This window comes from Mizuhopecten yessoensis, unplaced genomic scaffold (genome assembly GCF_002113885.1).
Source record: "Mizuhopecten yessoensis strain PY_sf001 unplaced genomic scaffold, ASM211388v2 scaffold7507, whole genome shotgun sequence".
NCBI classification, from domain to species: Eukaryota; Metazoa; Mollusca; class Bivalvia; order Pectinida; family Pectinidae; genus Mizuhopecten; species Mizuhopecten yessoensis.
In genome coordinates this window covers 199,255-221,089 of record NW_018407082.1, presented here as the reverse complement: position 1 = coordinate 221,089, position 21,835 = coordinate 199,255, and the positions used below count along the sequence as shown (strand labels likewise).

The following is a 21,835-nucleotide window of genomic DNA, read 5'->3' as shown; positions in this document are numbered from 1 at the left end:
AATTTCGTGAAATTCTTGTCAGAAGGTCAGAAGAAAAAGTCGTTTGAACAAGTTATCGACGAAATGACGACAGACGCCACGGTATGGCATCCACTCTCACCTTGAGAACATACTAAAGGTTTATAAAAATCGACGTTTTTATAAGTAGCTCTTTCGAGACATGTCCACTTCCTTTTGATGTGCACATATTTTGGAGATTTCTTGTGAGAACTATACTTCATTCACCTTTATAACTCACTTTAAACACATTGCATCATATATTGTAATAATGTCAGAGCGGTTATGTAAATATACAATACTTAAAAAAAAGAAAAACACAGAAATCCATTAAATATTTGTTTAAAATCTGTTTATTAAAAAAGAAAGATTTATATAAAATCTAAACTTGATCTGCAACTTCATATTATGGAATCACATAAGGAATGTTTCGATGACGTGAAATGAAAATACCCAAAACGATGATGATGACGTTAACAATTGATGATTACGATAATGTTAACAATTTGGTGAGGATAATAATATGAGTGCATTTTGGGTTACATAAGATTAAACACTGGAAACATATAATATAAAATCATATTTTTTAAAACTGGTAGACCATTCTAAAGTAGGCTCTTTGTGAAGGTGTAAACATATTCAAACTTTACTTGATATTAAAGTGTCCTTAACACGACCAATGTACGCAATGTTTAATCCGGCGTATACTATTGATATTAATGAATTAAATGTGCAGGTGTCAAGATCCATCAGACGAATCACTATTGCTTAATTTTCATTAAAATATTAGCATTGAAATCGTAAAATGTATAAAGGTCCATATAGCTCAACCGGTGAAGAATTGACTAATGATAATTATCATAGTGTTGAACACTTCACCTGTTGTAGTATATAAACCTTTATCCATTACATACTTACCGAATCTGAAGAAAATGTTTAGAAAGATTTAAATAGTGAATTCAATTGCGTGACATTTCAAAAAACAATTTGTTTTTCAGTTTAATATATATTAAGCTGAAAATACATATTGACGCAATCTATTTCAAAACATAATTAGTTGATATTTTTTTACATTTCGATATTCGTTGGCAATAACTATATCAATTAATTTCTCGTCAGTATAAACTTTCCTCTCGAATTTTCAAAATACTAAATGAACATTCTTTTGGTTTGTGTAACTAAATACATCACACGGTTCTGTACATCAATTGTCTCCTTTTCTTTCGTTCATTCTATTTGCCAACATTCAAACACCTGTTGCAACTGACATTGGTTCATACCATATGAATTAATAGCATGTGGTTGGCAAAATGTCAAGTACAATTAACATTGCATTAATTACACTGTGATCAAGAAAACTGCGAATATCATATATATATTGTGCTATAATGATATCTGGATTTGATAATGAATTATTTTGTGATGATATCAACGGTTAAATAATACCTGATACCAGTTACACAGGTGTAATTTAGAATTTTTACACTCTTAACAAGCATACATTTCTACCATATAAAGCTTGATCTTACACAATTTTAGTACGGTTCGATTTGGCTTGAAATAAGGTATCTCCTTCTGTTTATTTTATTGTGATGTGATTCAACGATTTCATTCTAAAACTTATTTATTTTTAAGATATTTTTTTTCGAAACCATGCTTAAATATATTTTAATGCGAGACGCTGATATTATAAAATAAATAGACACACAAACGTAAAAATAAGCCATTTTCAAAATTATATATAATGATTATATGATCATAACATTTTTGCCATCGATTTCCCTTACAATTTCACCTAAAATGCATCTATGAATCATGTGAAATTTCGTGAACTGAAGTAAATTGCACTAACCGTATTAGAATACTGCTATGACTAATTAACTAAATAATAATTAAAATCGACAAAATATAAGATGCCGTAAAAATGATTATATATTAGGGATCCCTGTTCCCCTGCCAACAACCGTAAACAAATAAAAATATTTGTACGACATGACTTTTACTTTGATAAATCATTTTTTGAAAGAAATCCATATCTTGCAGAACTTTTTATGAAAAGGTATATTGAACAGACATTAAATCAACAACAGTGTTTTAAGTGCAAAAAATGCTACGGGCAAGACGAACATTCGAATTATTTCTTTATATTGTCGTTGTTACGTAGTGAACTATCAGATCATGATCAAAGGCGGTACCCTGGCTTAGTCGTTCTACAGTTCAAAATACAACGATATTAGGACAGATGTCTGCGTAATCAAACAAATAACAGACGAATTATCTAGTGTTTTGCATGCAGTGGGACAGGGATCATTAAGTTTTCGTTGTTATTTGTAACGTTTTATATGTACATACACAATTGAATTTTAGTAGGATCACAACCACATGATGTTAATATGAGTCAGTTTGAAAGAGCTCATTGTTTCATCAGTTCAAATGTGTGACAGGTTACAATTCAAAAATGAAGATAGATATCATAGGATTTCATTATTGTATGGAAACAATGTTAAAACAACGATTTGTGATGTCCTCACAAAACCGTTAAGCAACATTTGAAACTGTTATGTACTGAAAATCTGCTAAATGAAATTTCTGACGTCTTTTTTCACGACGGCATCAACAACTTATTCGTGATTTGTTCCGCAAAATTAAAAGGACACAGTTATATTTCGGTTGTTACAATGTCCTTTTTGCAAGAAAATTGATTCCGCAATTATGAATCTTTCTGCAACAAGTTACCAAATATCTTCACCACTGTAGTTGAGTCGAGTCATCAACAGTTATAGACGGTGAACAGTGGTCAAACATGCTGCTGAACTGTATTACACGGACAGCAGTCCAGACTATCGGAAGTCCCCTTTAATCCGAACTGAAATGCCACCATGTTTTCGCTAACGACCGTCCGAACTCGAATGCAGACATTTTTTGAGGGACAAATGTCTCATTGTTGCATTGCTATTTACTCGAATAAAAAAGAGGGAGTACACTGCACAGATATTTCCTTTATTTGTCTTTAACTTATCTACCAGCTTAAATGTTGCTATGATACCGTAAAACCGTAAAATAACGTTCCTGTCTATCACGAACTGCTCATAACTACTATAAAAGAAATACTCGAATTGTAATATCACATGTATGTATGGTATTTAAAACAGATCCAAACTCTGCCACGCATGCATGACTTCTGTTATCCATTGCACGCATACGCGTGTCGTTATATAAAGCGATTCCTTAGAGTCAGAAGGAAGGCGAGACCATTATACTTACAAAGAAACTTCACTAAAATGAGCATTTCTAATATTAGGATTTCAATCAATTCATAGTGGATATGGTATATGTGACTTCAGAGTATATATGATACTTACTGATGGTGTATGAAAACATGATTTTATAAAATACAATGTAACGTGATGGATGACTTTACCAGCAGTGTTCCTGTAATGAGTTTTACGGTACTACCCAAACCAAACATGACGATCATAAGGTAAATCATTATTTATATGTTTGCATAGTAAGCTCTATCGTATACCACATATACACAATCAGCGGTACAAAATGTCTATATGGCAGCTATATCAATCTTCGACTTGTAAATATGACTCAAGTCTACATACCAAACACCCAGCACGGAAATTTTTCTCATAAGTTTGGCAGTCATGTATTAGACCATATAAATAGATCCTATGAACTTCTTGTCTAACATACACATTTATTTTCATATTGGACGTTACATCCGATATCATGGAACATGTAACATGTCGTTGGATGTTTTACGCGTCACTTCCGGTAGTGTCGCTTTGAACACACCTTGAACATTTGATATCACAACATTGCCAAAACTGTTTTATGTATCATCCGGCTGCTGATCCTTGGTAACGGTTAGACTACGACATATACAGCGTCGGTATAAACAGAAAACGTCACTTCCGGTAATACATCATTGGTAACTGCAACGCTCAATGTAACGTATTTCGTCAACAAAAGCAGTCACATTGACTTTGGGATTGTTGTTTTGATCAAATGTGCCGACAGTTAGTGAAAACTTCTATGGCAACAAAAACTATAAGCGTTACTCCCTGAAATGTTAATGCCAAAGACAACTATACTGATATGGCAATCATGCAACGCAATGGTATTTAATCCGAGATAGCTTTCACAGACATGGTTCGATGTATCTGTGATCACAATGCTAGAGACCGTCCACAAGGACCGTATCAAAAAGCGACAAAAACCTTTGCATTTTTGGTGCAGTAAAAAGAGATGAAACCCATTTTCAAAAGTAAACAGCGCGGGACTTATTATAAGTTTGGCAGCAAACTTAACATCAGAAAAAATGTCGTCACGAAATTTAACTTTGGATTCCTTAAATGTCAATCACAAATGTGCAGTATGTGCAGTAACATAGAACACATTCAATTACCTGATGCTTATGATGATGTCATTTGCTCTGTATAAAACTAATGTTGTACGAAAATACTCTACGGGATCAGCAGTGAATCCAACGTGTTGCTATAACTATCACACTGACTGAAAATCCAACACAGCAGTGTATAGTAAAATAGTTAATCAGGGAAATCCCGATATGAATCATCCATGAAATTAAACTTTTGAACACAACCTATATTACTTAATAGTGATAAAATTTGGTTCATCACGTCACGAACTATACGTTATTCCGGACTTTTGTTCATTCATTACAATGATTTTGCTGGGGTAATGAGGTTACACTGTACCCACAACATCTTAACATTGTATGTACCATATCACAAGGTCAACCGAAGTCCTGGTGGAACACATCATCTACTGGGCGGATGTTTCTTCAGAATTCATCCTCAACATCATAAAATGCGCATGCGCAGTAAACATTGGACAGTTTCTTTATTGCACAATAAACAGCACCGACGAGTCTTTATGCAGTTACATTAGAAGTAAACTGTTATCTCTGGTTTATCTTTTGACTTTCTTAATTCCTTTGGAAGGGTTTCCTGAAAATACAAATACAAGAAAACATTGTAAGTTTCACGCTGATTGTCCTGAAGATAGCATGTACTTTCATTTTGACGATAAAACCTGTTTATGTCTAGGAAAAGGTTAACTACAGAAGCCAGGATCGTGCTATGACATAACATTCGAGGTGTCTATCTTTTTTATGCAGAATTTAAAATGACGTATCCTGCTACGATGTAAGACTTGAAATATCAATTAGAGGATAATTCATCAGTTATATTGTAGATTCTGAAATATTATGTGGTTTGACTCTGAACTACTAGACGTACCTCCGAGCTTCCCCGATCGTTGCTGTCACCCCACGAAAGTGTCTTGCCCTTTGATAACGATGATGATTTGTGGGGCCGAATCTTCATCAGACCCCGGTTACTATCACCTGTGCTATCACTGTTGCTACTTTCCCCACTACTGCTGCCCTCGGGGACGTGGAATGTTTTGAGCATGCCATTTTGGAATGTATGTCGATCCTCATAATTATGAAATGAGTTCCCATAAGGAATCACAGCAGTGTCCAGTTGAATTTCACCGCTTCCGTCATTTGAATGATTTGAAAATCCATAATTCATCCTATCGTCTGATAAAGGATTGTCCTGTATGGTTGTAGCGCCATCAATGTCTGACGTTTCCTCAAGATCACCGTCGAATTTCATATCTATTTCAACGGGGTCAGGGGAAGGGTCGCCGGGTTTATAGGTCAGGCCTTTTGGATCGAGGCCGTCATGTAGCCTCGCTTTCGTTAACTGTTCGTCTGTAAATGAAACTCTCCTACGATGGGAAAAACAAACAAAAAATGGTTAACGAAGTTTTGCTTCAAACCATCGTCTCCAAATACTGTAAAAAATGTTGACCCTCCAACATCATTCAATCAATATTTCTATGAAATATAAAACTTAATGTAATTGTTTTATAAAGGTGTATCATACATATGAATGGAAACCAGGCAACACTTGTCTTCCTTTGTAGCGTGTAGCGACATAAAGCTAAATGGTATTAAAAGCCTATACTTTCGGTCACTGAAATAATTTACTATGCGTAAGCAAAATAAAATTAAACAACAATATCTGAATTCTTGGTATTTTTTTCTTAAATCTTGGCATTTTTGTGTTGTGATTGGCCAGCTTATATCTATATACTACTTGTCGACACATCGGGGTTAACATAAATGATCTGTACACAGACATACATAAACCTTATTTGAATGCAATAATATATCAAGTGTATATCAAATGTAAATTTAAGAGTTTTTAAGTCAGCATAAATAGCAATACAAGTATCCCTTATGAAATTACAGTTAATAAAACGTAAGCTTGATGAAAAGCCTCAGTTAGCTGTGTTAAAAATTCAATTTATACTCCCCCCCCCCCCTACTTTCCGAATCGACAACAAAATCAAACTGATAGGTAAGCTTTAAGTATCTGAAACTAGACCCACCTTCGTATAATGTACACAATGAGAATGACGATGATAACGAAGAGGACTGCCGCCACGGCGCCCATGATGATGGCCAGCAAGTCATCTGCCATTTCGCCCTGAGGCTGAGTAACGCCAACACCTAGTGGCGGGAATTTCACTGTTACCAAGGCAACTGTTGACCTTGGAGGGATGCCATCGTCAGAAACACTAACCACTAAACGATAACTATTTTCCAATAGCTCTTCCGGGGAAGCTGTGATGCTGATGTCTCCTTGGGAATTGATGGCGAAAAACCTGGAAATATATAATAAATTCATTAGTATAACGTCATTAATACAGATGAAGAGTACGCACATTGCAATGACGTAGTTATCATTTTGATAATTGGTACACAGATGAGTATTTCATTATCAATATTCATTTCAAGAGCCCACACATTACAATCACGTTATCAGTAAAAAAAAACATAATTAATTATGGAAAAAAAAGTATTCTGGAGTTTCCAATGACGTGTTTCTTTTATTTATATTTATAATCTTTATATACTGACCAACAATGTGCGACCGTGTCCGTGATACTTTATTTGGATGTAAACACTATTCAACGACACGGTCATCTACCTCCACTGATTAAATACAGGCGGTGAGTAACGCCGAGAATAGATTAAGGCAAGGAAAGTCGACCTTTGTGTCGTTTAACCTGTAAACACGCTTATCTCAATTCTAGGCTAGCCTTGTCAAATATTTAATTAATAGCTGCTTGTTTTTCTTTTCAGGTATATAATATAATACATGCATTATAAAAGTGAGTGCATAGCAAAATTCACTGTTGACAGACATAGACATCCCTTATCTGGCATTATCAGAAAAAGATCTACTTCCAGCTATTTGAAGATTTAAACAATCGTTTAATTGGATTGTTACTTTCCGCCAACACCTTAAATTAATGATATAATATCCGTGTGATAACACGGATGTCGCTGTGTGTATCAACACAAAATGTTATTCATTGATAATTATGTATAAGGAATATTTTTAATGGCGGACACCATGAACCTGAATTACTACGCATAATTATATAATTCTTCGACACAAAATCTTCCAAACTAGTGTAGTCTTTTATATAGTCGTAATCGTTGCTTACAAAAACATACAAATAGTCGTTTAAGAGTTACTGCAAGTGAAAATAAAAATAAAATAAGATATTTCGAGGGGTCCAAATCATGGGTATATGAATTTCGGATCACAATGATTCACTCAAAAAGAGGATTACTTTATATCAAACCTGTAATTACTTCGTGGACCTATGATTTTGTGGATGAAGATTACCCACGAAATCAACGAAATTAATGATTTCACAGTACCCTTATATTAACGCGCATGGTTAAATAAGGAAAACAAAGTTTACACGACAATAATAAATAGACCCATGGAGACAGTAAAAACAAAGGACGCAAACCAATACTCTTAACAAAATCCTGGAGTTGTGACCGGTAGCCCACAATGTTTTAGTGTACTTCAACTGTTAACGATACTAGTATACTTACGAAGTGAAGGTCTTTATATTGAGGAGTTACTGTAGTTGTGACCGGTAGCTTTCACTGGTCTGTCCATTATGTTTTAGTGTGCTACAACTATTAACGATACTCGCATACTTTCGAAGTGAAGGTCTTTATATTTAGCTGGTACTGTAGTTGTGACCGGTAGCCTACACTGGTCTGTCCGTTATGTTTTAGTGTGCTACAACTATTAACGATACTCGCATACTTACGAAGTGAAGGTCTTTATATTTAGCTGGTACTGTAGCTGTGACCGGTAGCCTACACTGGTCTGTCCGTTATGTTTTAGTGTGCTACAACTATTAACTATACTAGTATACTTACGAAGTGAAGGTCTTTAGCTGGTACTGTAATTGTGACCGGTAGCCTTCACTGGTCTGTCCGTTATGTTTCAGTGTGCTACAACTATTAACGATACTAGTATACTTACGAATTGAAGGTCTTTATATTTAGCTGGTACTGTAGTTGTGACCGGTAGCCTACACTGATCTGTCCGTTATGTTTTGGTGTGCTACAACTATTAACGATACTAGTATACTTACGAATTGAAGGTCTTTATATTTAGCTGGTACTGTAGTTGTGACCGGTAGCCTACACTGGTCTGTCCGTTATGTATTAGTGTGCTACAACTATTAACTATACTAGAATACTTACGAAGTGAAGGTCTTTAGCTGGTACTGTAGTTGGGTGTTGATATCCCTGTCGGAACCCTAGAGAGAGAGAACGTTACAATGACAAGGTGAACGTTTCATAGCCAACATATTTAGCGGCCTAATTTGACATGCATGACTTTAAGCGCGATTCAAGATACCGATACTTTATTCAAACATCATGGTTGGTTTACATATGGTAATGATATTCATGTAAGTATACTGTTCTGTTAGAATAAACCTTAAAACAACTATCAAATTTTATTTGTAATCCATAATCCAATTAGATACCATTCTATGCTATGCATACAGGTAGACTAAAATAAAAACCAAAACGAGTATTATGTGTCTGTTTTTTGAACGGAAAAAGTCTTTTTCATGGAAACTAGTATACTAATGGATTGTATTGGTCATAAGTGAACAAATTAATTTCCTTAATATAAATAGGGAATCACTATCGGATATTTCTTCAGAAATATATTTGCTGATGGCATAATACACAACATTAGTTAGGGACGTGACTAACTTACAATACTAAAACCCATTACTACTTGAATTAGTAGTTTAGAAAAGAGCTTTAAGCATATAACAAGCTATGTTCTACGGATGTTTTATCCCATGCAGGATACCACCTCATGATTGTACGGTGCGATTAAAGGATTTTTGTTTATTACACTCTTAGTTTACACCAGTAGGTATTATCTTAATATTTTCTTACACCCTTTATATACTACATTTGCATTTCTGTTGGGCAATGTCACCCTTTAGTTAGGTACATTTTTGTGTAAAGAATGGGATATTAAGTGTGATAAAAGGACGTTTTTCTACTGCCAGAAAGTTGATCCGTGTCGTACCTCTATGACAGTTATTATTGCGCCCTGCACTCTTTCCGTTTCCACTACGTAGTCGTCATTTCTTAGTTCTGGTGTGTTGTCATTTACATCCGCTACCCTGATATGGATAGACGTGGACGCCACCTGGTGACAGAATCAAAAATATATCAATACGAGTCGTACATTGTATACCTTTATATTAATTTGCAAAGAATGTTATCATTTCTAGCACGTGTTGCAACTTATGAATGTAAAACAGAAATATAGAAAGAAAGAGAGAAAAGAAAGAAAGAACGATCGATGCATATGGTAGCTATGGTTTATCATGAAGCGTTAGATTTGTTAATGCACGGGCACCACTCGATTTTGTTCTCATCTTTTTGAAAATGGATATGAGTTTGACCTACGGACTTGTAAATATTTCTGGTACATAAACCTGTATTACTTACATTTATACCATCAGACACCTGAAGAGTAAATCGATATTCCTTGTCGGGGCCGTCATAATCTAGGGGCGTGACCAGAAATATATTCCCTCTGTAACACGAAATGTCAATTACAATTAGTAATATAAACTTGAATCTTCAAAACCTATGTTACATTTTAGTTGTTTCATGATTTTAAACAAAAAGGATTTAATAAGAAAGCTAACTTTTAGTATATACCTTTGTGACAATTTTGTAATCAAGGCATCTTAGTTAATTAGCATTTTTACAGGTTATTGGAAAAGTAGCAGAAATGCTGCATCCTGCCACACCATAGTGTAAGGAAATTCATCTCGGCCTGTTGAATCGTTTTATATTGTTTCCATGTCCTATGCTTAATGTTCATTGAAAAAATTAATTCTGATTCAATGTACAAATTGCAACACCTTTGTGACGATTTTTTTTTTTCTTTTTCTTACAAATATCTACATTTTTCCGTATCTCTCCTGATACATTGTGGATGCCTATAGTGTATCATATCTTATTCATTCAGTCTTTGCGTATTGCAGAGTTATCTTCTCTTGTGAGCAGGTATTGATTGTTACGTCATTGGTTTGTGAGAGTAACGTCATCATTTTTTGAGAAAACGACGAAATTTTCTCACACAAACCAATGACGTAACAATCAATACCTACTCCCAAGAGAAGATACCTCTGCAATACGCAAAGACGGAATAACCTTTCAGTGCGTTGAAAGGCTGTGTACACCTATCTTCCTACTTTAAATAAATACAATATTGTTTCGTTATTAACGATCGAATCCTTATCAGAAATGTATCTTGTTTGTTTTTTGTAATGATAGTTGACCACGCGTCTCTTTTTATGAGAATCGGTCAAAGAAATATCAATAAACTGTAAATTATCTAATCTATCACTTCACCAAGACTTATTGGGTGATCAACGATCACTATATCACATAAATGAACATTAAACCCCACACTCCCAAACACCTACCTCTGGTCTACAGCAAATTCTTGTATACTTTCCAGTATGGTGTAACTCAGAGTTGTGAGCTGAAATATAAGTAAATTCACACCATGTGATAAAACAACAACTTTATTTTACAACAATTACGAAACGCATTATTTCAAATTATAATAATCAATATTGTTGGCCCGAATGCTAGCGCGCAGAGAGGACATCAAAGTATCCGGAGAAAACCCATTTGTTTGAGAGAAAAAAAAAATCTTTAAGCAGAGGGTATAAGATAATTTCAAGATTATTTTTCAAAGAGAGTGGATTATGGTAAATTGAAATATATATAGAGAAAAAATATGTTTCGTTTTTCATTAATGCCTACACAGATAGTGGGATTAAATAACGTTCAACTTTACACAATCTTAGAGAGGAGTTCAAATAAATGCATTGGATCCTCAATTAATTTCGAAATGCCTTGCATAATAAATGTAAAATACAATACTTCACACTTCCTTACCGGATTGGTAACAGTCACCGGAACTGTCATGACGGTTGTTCCGGAAGGCTGGCTCTCAGAGATGGTAGTTTCGTACAAATTCTGTTGAAACGATGGTCCGTCCGGTCCACTTGCGTTGTAGCCTGACACAGCGATGGTAACCAAAGCAGTACCGTACCGCAACGGGTTGTCACGTTGGACCGCCTGGGGAAGGGACGTTAGAGTTACTTCCCTTTTCAGTAAATAATACATTTAGGGGTCTGTTCTGATCCTCGTATAGTATTAAGATAGTTATTGAGTGTATCTATGTATATTTGAGTATGTGGTTGTAATTCTATTCCAATGACTCTGACTTGCATAAAGCCCTTAAGAAACACACTAATCAGTTTAAATTAAACAGGATCAGCTAAGCAATCGATTTGTAGTCTTTCATTCTTACTCTTTGAAAATTAATTAATTTGGTTTTTGATGAAAACATACTTGATAGGCGGATTAAGCCACTGACGAAAAATATGTTGTTTATTCCCTGCAAGGTCTGGATGTCATTCTAACAGTAGAGACCTTAAGGGCCTGTTACAAGAATATGGTTAGATCCATTGCCTACTGATTTATGTCTTGCTAGCTATAACCGTGCGTAGCTATTGGGGAAAAAAGATACAGATATCGACTACGTCAGCAATAAATAACTAAAATAAGAAATAGATAAATAAATTAAACAAATTATGATTCCCATTTATGTCTGTCCTCTCTATCAATTGGGAATCGATATAAACAACAATACCTCGAGTATAGCTGCGTATGTTGTCTCTGACAGTTGGGATTCCACAGTTATCTCCCCTGTTATTTCATTTATAATGAAGCGATTTTTCGGATCTGTAAAGAGGAACATACACACTGGTTAGACAGGAAATAACAAATAGTTTGTCAGGAAAGGTCTCCTTGCTAACCTTAATATTTTCTTTTGTTGTTCTAGATAATTATGTTTATCATGATATCGATCTATCGAATTATCAAAAGCGAGCGGAAATCTGCTGTCTACAAAAAAAGTTAAATTTATACCGTATTCGTTATATCTTTAAAAATACCAAAGAATTTTACAAAATTCGCGAAAAGAATTTAAAAAAATATTTTTTTTATGTAAATCTATTATGAAAAACATTTAATTCAGTTATTAGATTATCTCCCTTTCCTACTACAACGTTTGATGTATGACACTACCTACCAAGCATATAATAAATAACTGGAGTGTTGAGCTGGTCCTGATCCTGAGCTTTGATTGGAGGGTAAATCTTCACAACAGTACCCTGGGTAAAGGAACAATTAATACAGCATTAATGCCAAAATCCTATTCATTAAGCACATTGTATTATATTCGAATGCAAAATTATGTCATCGTTTCATCAAAACTTAAGCAAAGATATAATTTGTAACAAACAAATTAATGACAAGATTAAAAGCTTTATCTATATTACATATTTGATAATCGAAAAAGGACAGGAAGTCTTTTTCAGCTTACCCTGGTTGCGTTTACATGTACATTTCCGGTGTAGAAATCAAAAGTGAAAGTAGGGCTGAGGTCGTCCACGTCAACGACGTTTATGGTCAAGGTGGCGCTGCTGCTCATACTCACTCCACGCTCAGGGTTGTCCTGTAAGCGATGTATATATCACATAAAAGCAATCAATAGTATATTGCATGTTTTCATGGTTCTGTTTTCATTATTATAGTGAGGTTTTAAATGTTTCAGAAAAGCATTTAGGAAAGATATATTTCTTAGAATATCAAAATGTCTAAAGAAAGCATTTACGCGATATATTTAATTCCCAAATCGATGATATGCCCTTTCAGCCCTGATCAAGTAAATATATACCTTACGCTATTTAAGGCTACAACAATGCTGTTCTATATGTATGATTTAGATCTTGTATTGATTAGACAATTTGACATAACCAGATGGCTCGAATTCACGTGCAACTAAACAAAATACAGCTTGTAATATCTGTCCTGAATTTTAAATATGTTCAAATGTTAACTTTAGTATAGGAACAATTGAAAAGACTGCTTTTGGGATTACAACTGAACGGAATATCGCTCGGAAGAAATAAATGCGAATTCTTCTTTTCGTCTAGAATCCCTATTTAGTTCTTAGGACAATTACCGGTACTCTGTGAATAATATTTTATTAATTTGTCTGATACATAAATATAAATGTGTTAAGACAAACGGTGACAAGAGTTATTATTATATTACTGATACTGGGATAAATATACTTTAATAGACAGGCATTACTGACAATAATGGTTACACATCCTCACAAGTTTTGAGAGGAACAGATGGAAACATACAATTTATTAAACAGTTTTCCGGACTTTAACATAACAAGGGGCAATTAGTCTGTTAATTATTATTGGATCAAAGTTTGTGATACACATACACACCTATCTCATCAAATTCTAATGGAGGTAAACTATATCTGGGCCCAGTTGTTCTAAAGATGATTAGCTTAATCACTTATTAACGACACTTTTCAATCTTTAATAATTTCGTCAATATACAAGGTAAAAACTTGTAATTTTACACGTTCATTAACTCTACTAAATACTTCATGTCTTGAAAGTTTTGACTCAGTCAATAGTTGTGTTTCAAAGATACACATAAATTGAGCTAATCACTGATTAAGCTAATTGCTCTTTAAACAACTTGGCCCTGGTATCAAAATGTTAATAGGATGCAAACTAAAGTCAAATTTATTCGGACGGACAACACAAACCATAATAAGTCTCGTTTAAGTGATCGTATGAACATCAATACTAGTCTAGCCAGTACGTATAGTTCACAATGGTCTTTTGAACCTTTTCCCTGACAGAGATACCATGACAACGCTTACTCTGTAAAACACGTGTTTTTTTTTTTTTATCTTTGTCACCATAAACATATCAGTTTGAGCAATAGGAAATACACCTCTCCTTAAACGCAAAGACAAACTCAAACCCTAATTGGAAGCTCTTAAATTTAAAGTTCGACTTTCCACACAAACTGAAATAAATATTATACTCCGTAGATACATTATACATGTAAGAAATGCGCAGACACTATTCTCTTTTAAATGTCGACCTTTGATGAAATTATCAGTTTTTGTTTCTGGTATGACGTCGTTCATGTGTGTTATTACTGTTACGTAAGCGTCAGTATTAAAAAGCACGAGTCATAAGTATCACGTGACTGTATAACCTTTACAAATAAGTACACGTATGTTAGGTGTCGCTCGTGATGTTACGCGAAAGCGCCACCTAGAGAGTAGTTTGGCAACAGACCAAGGAAAGGTAACACCACATTAAAGCAGAGTACATGTAGCTTGATGGCTTGTAAAAACACATCTGAGACTCATGTCGGCGATGGGGCAATGTCTAGACTATTGTAGACAAAACCCCATCAAAACGTACAAGGTATCAATGTGGCTGATCTAGAGGTGGCGAAACCAACCCCTTTTGTAACTTTCTGAAATATGACCATTATAAATACGATTCCAACTGAACAATGGTAACATGAACAGTTTTTTTTTTATCGGATAATGTTGAAAAAAAATTACAAATGAATCGGAAAGAAATCTTATTATGTTTATTTCTTAAAAAGTCAAAGGTACATTTACCGAACAGTGAAATTACGTCATTTGGGTAGAAGTCGTAAACCTTTAAGAGTTAATTACATGTTTGTAGTGATTGCAGCCCTTGTTCAAAATAGAAATATGTTTTGAGACAAAAATGTTTCCATTAAACTTCCTGGGACGACTTCCTACTAAACTTTGCGATATTCGGAACGATTTCGATTTTTTTTCTCTTTCGAAAACCTTCCCTTTTGTGATAGTAAGATCCCTGCTTCCCTTCCATACGGGGTTAATAATTCACATGTTTATTCTGTTTTTAAAGGCTCGCTCCTTATATCACTATTTCCGTGATTGATGTCGATAGCTGGCGAACTTACAACAAAGGTTTTCCCAAGATGTTATGTTGACGATGTCGATAGCTGGCGAACTTACAACAAAGGTTTTCCCAAGATTTTATGTTGACGATGTCGATAGCTATGGTTATGGACAAGTTTCATCCACACCAATGTGTTCACTGGGAATGTGATATGCCTTTGTGTGATATGAACATCAATGCTTTCTATTACCCTCATTAAGTATGCCTTGTTGTGTTGTTGTCACTATCCCGGTTCTCGCTAAGAGGACGTGACATTACTTGGGGTTGACATAGATTTGCCTAAATGAAGGATGTCGCAGATGAAGCACAAACCTCTTACCCATCTGAAACACCCGAGCCCGTATTCATGAAACCGTTCTCATGCTCAAGCATGGATTTTGTGCTCAGGCAAAAATGTTTGCTCCGTTTATAAATTAATAGTCAAATTTTATTTTGTCAATGATTTGGAAAAAAAAATTAAGAGGCTTCAAGCCATATTCTAGTGTTTACATTTGATTTTTTGATCGTTTGAAATGATTTGAGTGAGTTACAAGAAGGGTTGGTTTGAACACAAAATCCATGCTCAGGATTCCATAAACCATGAAATGATATTTTCACAATCAGAGCAATCTTCACAATATATTAATTCCGGATGTGATTTTTACTCACCTTCGCTTCTATCTCCACTGTAACAGTATTCAGTGTCTCGAAGTCGAAAGGTTTTTTGAGCTTGATATCGGGGTATAGGGGGTACTCGATATCAAAATAGTCCGAGTATGTTCCGGGGAGGATCCGGTACGATATCTGATCATTACCCCCTCCCCTCTGGTCAGCGTCCGTTGCTATAGCGCCATTGAATATCGTCGTCCCAACAGCCGTGTCCTGCAAGAAGCAAAAACGTCAGCAACCACTAAGATGCATGTTTTCATGTAAAGTGTAAATGCGAAATTTCAATCATCCAAGCACACAACATATTTAAACTATATTCTATAAATAAAATGGTATCTATATATAGTTTATAATATATTAGTCATAGTATTAAAATGTTTTTTCCACGTACATGAAATCTACTAAATTGGTTTTGTTACAACCACTTCCACATTTTAAATATCCATTTGATTTACTGTATAATACCTATAATATTTCTTGAAACTGTATACATTACTAGGCCCCATTATCTAAAGCCTTAGGGTCTGTCCTAATCTGAGTTTGAGCTACATAGTGTATTGTTAAGGTCAACGCAGCCTAAGACAGAGTCAAAGGGTTTTGAACTGTAGCGTAGGGGTCTGACCAGGACCCGTATTCATGGAACCGTTCTCATCCTCAATCATGGATTTTGTGCCCATGCCTAATTTCCTGTTCAGGTCATAAACTAAAAATTCAATCTTATTTTGTCAAAAACGAAAAACATATTGTTTTGGAAAACATTTGAAGAGAGTTAAGCCACAAACTGTTTAACATTTTACAACTGACTTTTTGATCGTTTGATATGATTTAAGTGAGTCATAAGAAAGTTGGTTTGAGCACAGAATCCATGCTTTCAGCATGAGAACGGCTTCATGAATACAGGCCATGGTTTATTTCCCTTATTTTGTCCTAATACTATTTGATCGTTGGAGTCACGTTATCCAGACAAATCTTAAGTTTACAACATATTAACATTGCAGTCATACTTCTATAAAACATGTCCTCATCTTACCTCTGTGACATTGAAGACGTAGTTGGAGCTAGAAAATATTGGCGAGTTGTCATTTACGTCCTCCAGTATAACCCTCACAGTTAGCGGTATCTGCAAAAACAGTAGAAAGGTCAATGGTATAAATGCATATGCCTTTTCATGAAAATAAGTTACTGTAAAATGGGAATTATCGCGGTGTGGAAATGTTCGAGTATTTTTCCGAGTTTCGTTATTAATCGAGAAAAAAAGCACACACAAATATAATATCTACATTAAATAAACTATTGATGTATATAGAATACTATATATATCTAAGAACCATTGGTAATGCAGAAATTACGACTCAGTTATCATTTTAAAGAATCACGTTGCAAAGATTAACGCATGTGAGAATTTCCAGTTCTGAAGTAATCTTCATTTGTACCAATACTGTGAAATCATATTTTTGTGGGGCCTAAATTCCCTGGTGTACCAAATAAAATCATCATTTCGTGGGTAAGTGATTTCGTAGGCCACGAGTACCCACTCATACGGATAACAGCTTTATGTTAATGGTGTTACATTTGTATTACCTCCTGGACCTATGAATTCGTAGATGAATAGTACCGACGAAACTAACGAAATAAGAACACCTACGAAATTTAGTGATTGCACAGTAGGAGGTTATTTGTTGTACTGCTTCTATTTGAAATATAGTTTAGACATCATCAGAAAAATGAAATATCTTCATATATTTTTAGAATTTGTGTAGGCCAGTTCAGGATGACAATTAGGATGAAAGAAATAGAATGCAAATGTATAAAATAGATACCACGATTCTCAATAGGCTATGACATAAATGATTAACTTCTGTGAGCGAGTGTAGCAGCGATACAGTTTGATATCATTACACAGATTCATATCGTGTCTAGGAAGTTACGTGCTTCATAACAAAATGGACAGAATATTATTCCGCACATTCATGTAGTTTAATACAAACGTACATCAAAAAAGATACGCTTTAACACTACCAAATACCGACAAAATGCCAACTAGTAAATCATGCCAAAAAACTTTATATAAACCATATACCAACACAATATTGCATATTTTTTTATTTTGAAAAATCCGAAGCCAATGAATCTCGAAAGGAAATGACAGCAGCGAGACGGGAAGTATTCAGAGTAAAGGAGTAAATTCAAATTTCTTTATGAATAAGACTGTGTTATGCAAGCTTAACGTTGTTGCAGCCTGTTCATCCAGTTCAACACAAAAGTCGTCAGACAGTTATGTAGTGCTTGCCTGCACTCGGACTCTTGCTTTTTCTCTTATTATGAACAGGACAATGGACAAACCGTCCTCCTGGTCGTGACAAACGTGGCTTAAGATTATACAGTATGTTTGGTTTGGTGTTATTGAGCTTAGCGTCCTATTAACAGCTAAGGTCATTTAAGGACGTGCCTTCGTGTTTTACATGTTAGTGTTAATGTGTGTACTCATTGTCGCAGGCGTTATGTTCATGTCTTTGTCTCCTTCCGATAGCAACAAGAGTGATTAATACAAGTTGAAATATCTTGTTTCATAATTGTTGTAAACTAAATGAAGTTTTTCTTTTGCTGTTATGATTACCATACGTGTTAAACGTTTAGCATCGAATATTGAACTACCATTTATTAGGACTTTGGTATGTCCCGGCTTCGGGACCGAACCAATTGCCTTCCTTATCTGGTCGAACGTCAAGCACCAAGGCCAAGATAAGGGACTGAATATCAGTGATTTGTTTTGTCGAATAGTTTGTTAAACAGTCAGATACCCGAAGTACGTATGACCTCTATCTCGTATGTAAAACCTAGATGAACGTTGAGAAATAGAAGCATCTTAGAAAACAATTCATTAAAACAACATCAAACTTACAAGAGGCATGCCCACTTCGTTAATGATGCGGCAGTTGACCAGGAGGGTGATGGTACCAGTACCCTGATCAGTGTCGAGCGCCACCTGGAGGGTGATGTTGCGGCTGACTGTATCAAAGAGGAGGTAAGTGTTGGACTGCTGGGATAAATCCACAGTATCTGGACCACCCAAGACATTCAGCGTTCCCAGTACAGAACCTATAACAGAGTTGTTGGATTTATTATATACATCATACTAAGACTAAATATTTTATGTATAACCAAATGTACAGTCATTACTGGTGTTGTGTAACACTGCACTGTTGTTGAATTTTATTGGAATATACAGTAGTTCTCGCTTAATTTGGTTTTAGATGAAAATGTAGCAAAGTTGGTCCAAGACACTTTCATTGACAAAGAAATGAGTGGGTTCGAGGAACAGTATTTCATTACAAGCATAATACAGGTTTCCTTTTGTTTTCACATGTTACAGATGCTGGGAAAGGGATGAAGGTAAACAATTTCTGGTTTACATACCGACAGGCGTGTCTTCTGGAACATCAGTGATGAAACTCTCGTATCCTGCCTCCGAAATGGAGCACGGATCTGTAAAAACAATGGAAGTTTGAAATGAAACAAAATGTCATATATACCGGGGGAAATCTGCATGTCTATGGTTTTGTATTCTTGCATCGCCAATGTCTAAATACCATTTGATGCAAATAGCATGTTCACGTGGACATCTAACGAACACTTTAATTCATGTGTGTTTACCTCATCAATTGTCAATGGAATTGATGCTTAGGCAATACAAATTGTGCAAATGGATAATTCTTCCTGGTAGATAAAGTCGGAGACTACTTAAATTAAAGTGCTTAACAATAAAAATTAAAAATAAATATCAACATTAGTCGAAAATACACTGTACTGTAATCATGAGCGGGCAGATGCAAAAAGTACAGGACCCGCATAGACATCATACATGTACATAAAGTACACTTAGACCAACATAAAAACAAATGACACAAATCATTCATAATAGGCCCGCTAGGGTTACTGTTACGTGTTTGGCGTAAGTTTAGGCACAGTCATAAACAGATTACCAGACAGACTGCGCTGTTAGTTTATGTGCATCCAGCACATACACAAAACCTAAGCTTACATCGGCATACACAGTGAATATTATCATAGGGGAGGGTTTTGGTACAACACATTATCACAAGTGGATGTATTTATATACGGGATCATATAATTGCATTTTAACTTTTTTCTGTTGTTTTGTTACTAAGATCGTTTTGATAACTTTTATACCGGATATCCTTTAAACTTCCATCGAACCAACCATATGAACTCCAAGCTCGCGGAAAAGTAGAGATCTTATGTAAATAGTGCCGTAGTTTCAAGACAATTTTACTATTAGAACCGTTATGGATTCCTTTTTAGGTTATTTTCAACCAATACATATCGTATTTAACCCATTTTAAAATATATTTTTAAGAATCACTGTTGTTTGGAATTTTAGTATTTGGAAACAATAAAGAAAGAAAGAAAGAAAACAGTATAAAAGAGGCAAAATCGGGATCTGCATGTTTCTGACGATCGTGCACTCTATAAATGTTGCTACAAAGGAATCGTAATTGAAAATTTAAACGAAATATGAATATAATACTAAGGGAAGTAACTCTAAGCTAGCAAACTATTTTTGAAGGTTCAGTATACGTTTTAGTGCAAGGCAAACATTAATGCTAATTAAGCTTTGAGTTCCGTATCAAAACGCAATGTTTGCATACGTGTACAGGAAATGGTTTAAATAGGAACTCTTTACGACAAGACATTATATCGAAGTCAGCGAGAAACAGTTATTTCATTGACGTATGAAAATTTTACATAATAGACAGTCAGTTTTATCAACTGGGGCCAGTAATGGACAAAAAAGAAAAACAATCCTTATCATTATACTTTTTTTAAATGTATACCGGGAATGTTCCGCTGCAGTTTATCCTTCGCCATTTTGCCCTCCGTTATGAGGGCGAATTCATCATTACAGCGAACATTTGTAAACAACATAATATACATAGAAAGTAAAAGTGAAGGACAAATTAAATATCGGGCTAAAATTGAATTTTACCGTCGATTGGCGAAAATTTGACTGGGCGAAAACATCTTGGTATACAGTATTATGTTTTCGTTGCCATTTCAAGTATAACCTTCTTCCACGCGCCTTGTTTAACTAAAAATCGATTTTCTTGTATCAATGCATAAACCAATGGACAATTTTGTGGCTAAGAAACACTTATCAAACTCAATACTAACCATAACAAAATTACGATACAGGCGAGGTCCTATGAGATCAAAACCTGTTTTTTTGTTTTTCTGATGTATTCTGTATTTCTATAAGCTCGTCAACACTACAAAAGTATAAGTCACACAATTGAACATGAGTAAACAGCTGCTATGCGCAAAGGGAACTACTAGACGCTGAAATATTTCTAGAAAATGGTTGAAATAGCAAATTATAAAGCTACACAAAGTCGTGATGGAAGCAATATATCAATTGCAATCTGTTAAAATTTCGTTAGAAAGAGAAAGCACACAAGAAAATCTCAATCTCAAGGGTACTGTGTCATACAGAAGGACCTTGACCTACGCTCTTAAACCTGCAAATGGTTAAGAATGATGCATCATGGGAGAATCCATAAAAGTTTGCTGTTTGATGAAGAGGATAGCGACAATGTCATAGCTCGTTATATTGAAGACATCGTTGCACATTAAGAAGGAATGAACTAGGTTCTACCAGCAGAAATTTAGTTTGTGTAAAATATCCAAAAAAAATCACATTTTTTAATATTACTTCAACTTTGCAATCATTCAGCAAAGCACAGTGTGCAACATAGCTTGATGTACAAAATAAAGGATAACATCTTATGTTTTTTAGCCTTCAATGCTACAGTTTGCGCAGTGTCATTTGGTATCT

General features: G+C 34.9%; 1 protein-coding gene across 5 annotated transcripts in view; it reads right to left on the bottom strand.

The window, feature by feature from the left end:
• Window positions 1-340: 340 nt before the first annotated feature.
• LOC110453790 (protocadherin-15-like) overlaps window positions 341-21,835 on the bottom strand; it is a 103,825-nt gene continuing 82,330 nt past the window's right edge. For all 5 annotated transcript variants that reach the window (XM_021502945.1, XM_021502946.1, XM_021502949.1 and 2 more), the window contains 15 exons: window positions 19,399-19,467; window positions 18,884-19,080; window positions 17,012-17,101; window positions 15,982-16,194; window positions 12,870-13,001; window positions 12,576-12,657; window positions 12,135-12,226; window positions 11,375-11,557; window positions 10,894-10,952; window positions 9,905-9,992; window positions 9,477-9,599; window positions 8,627-8,682; window positions 6,433-6,708; window positions 5,271-5,766; window positions 341-4,979 (listed from right to left, as the gene is read on the bottom strand). In XM_021502945.1, coding sequence (XP_021358620.1) covers window positions 4,917-4,979; window positions 5,271-5,766; window positions 6,433-6,708; window positions 8,627-8,682; window positions 9,477-9,599; window positions 9,905-9,992; window positions 10,894-10,952; window positions 11,375-11,557; window positions 12,135-12,226; window positions 12,576-12,657; window positions 12,870-13,001; window positions 15,982-16,194; window positions 17,012-17,101; window positions 18,884-19,080; window positions 19,399-19,467 — 2,219 coding nt within the window. In that variant the 3' untranslated portion in view covers window positions 341-4,916. The remainder of the gene's footprint in view (window positions 4,980-5,270; window positions 5,767-6,432; window positions 6,709-8,626; window positions 8,683-9,476; window positions 9,600-9,904; window positions 9,993-10,893; window positions 10,953-11,374; window positions 11,558-12,134; window positions 12,227-12,575; window positions 12,658-12,869; window positions 13,002-15,981; window positions 16,195-17,011; window positions 17,102-18,883; window positions 19,081-19,398; window positions 19,468-21,835) is intronic.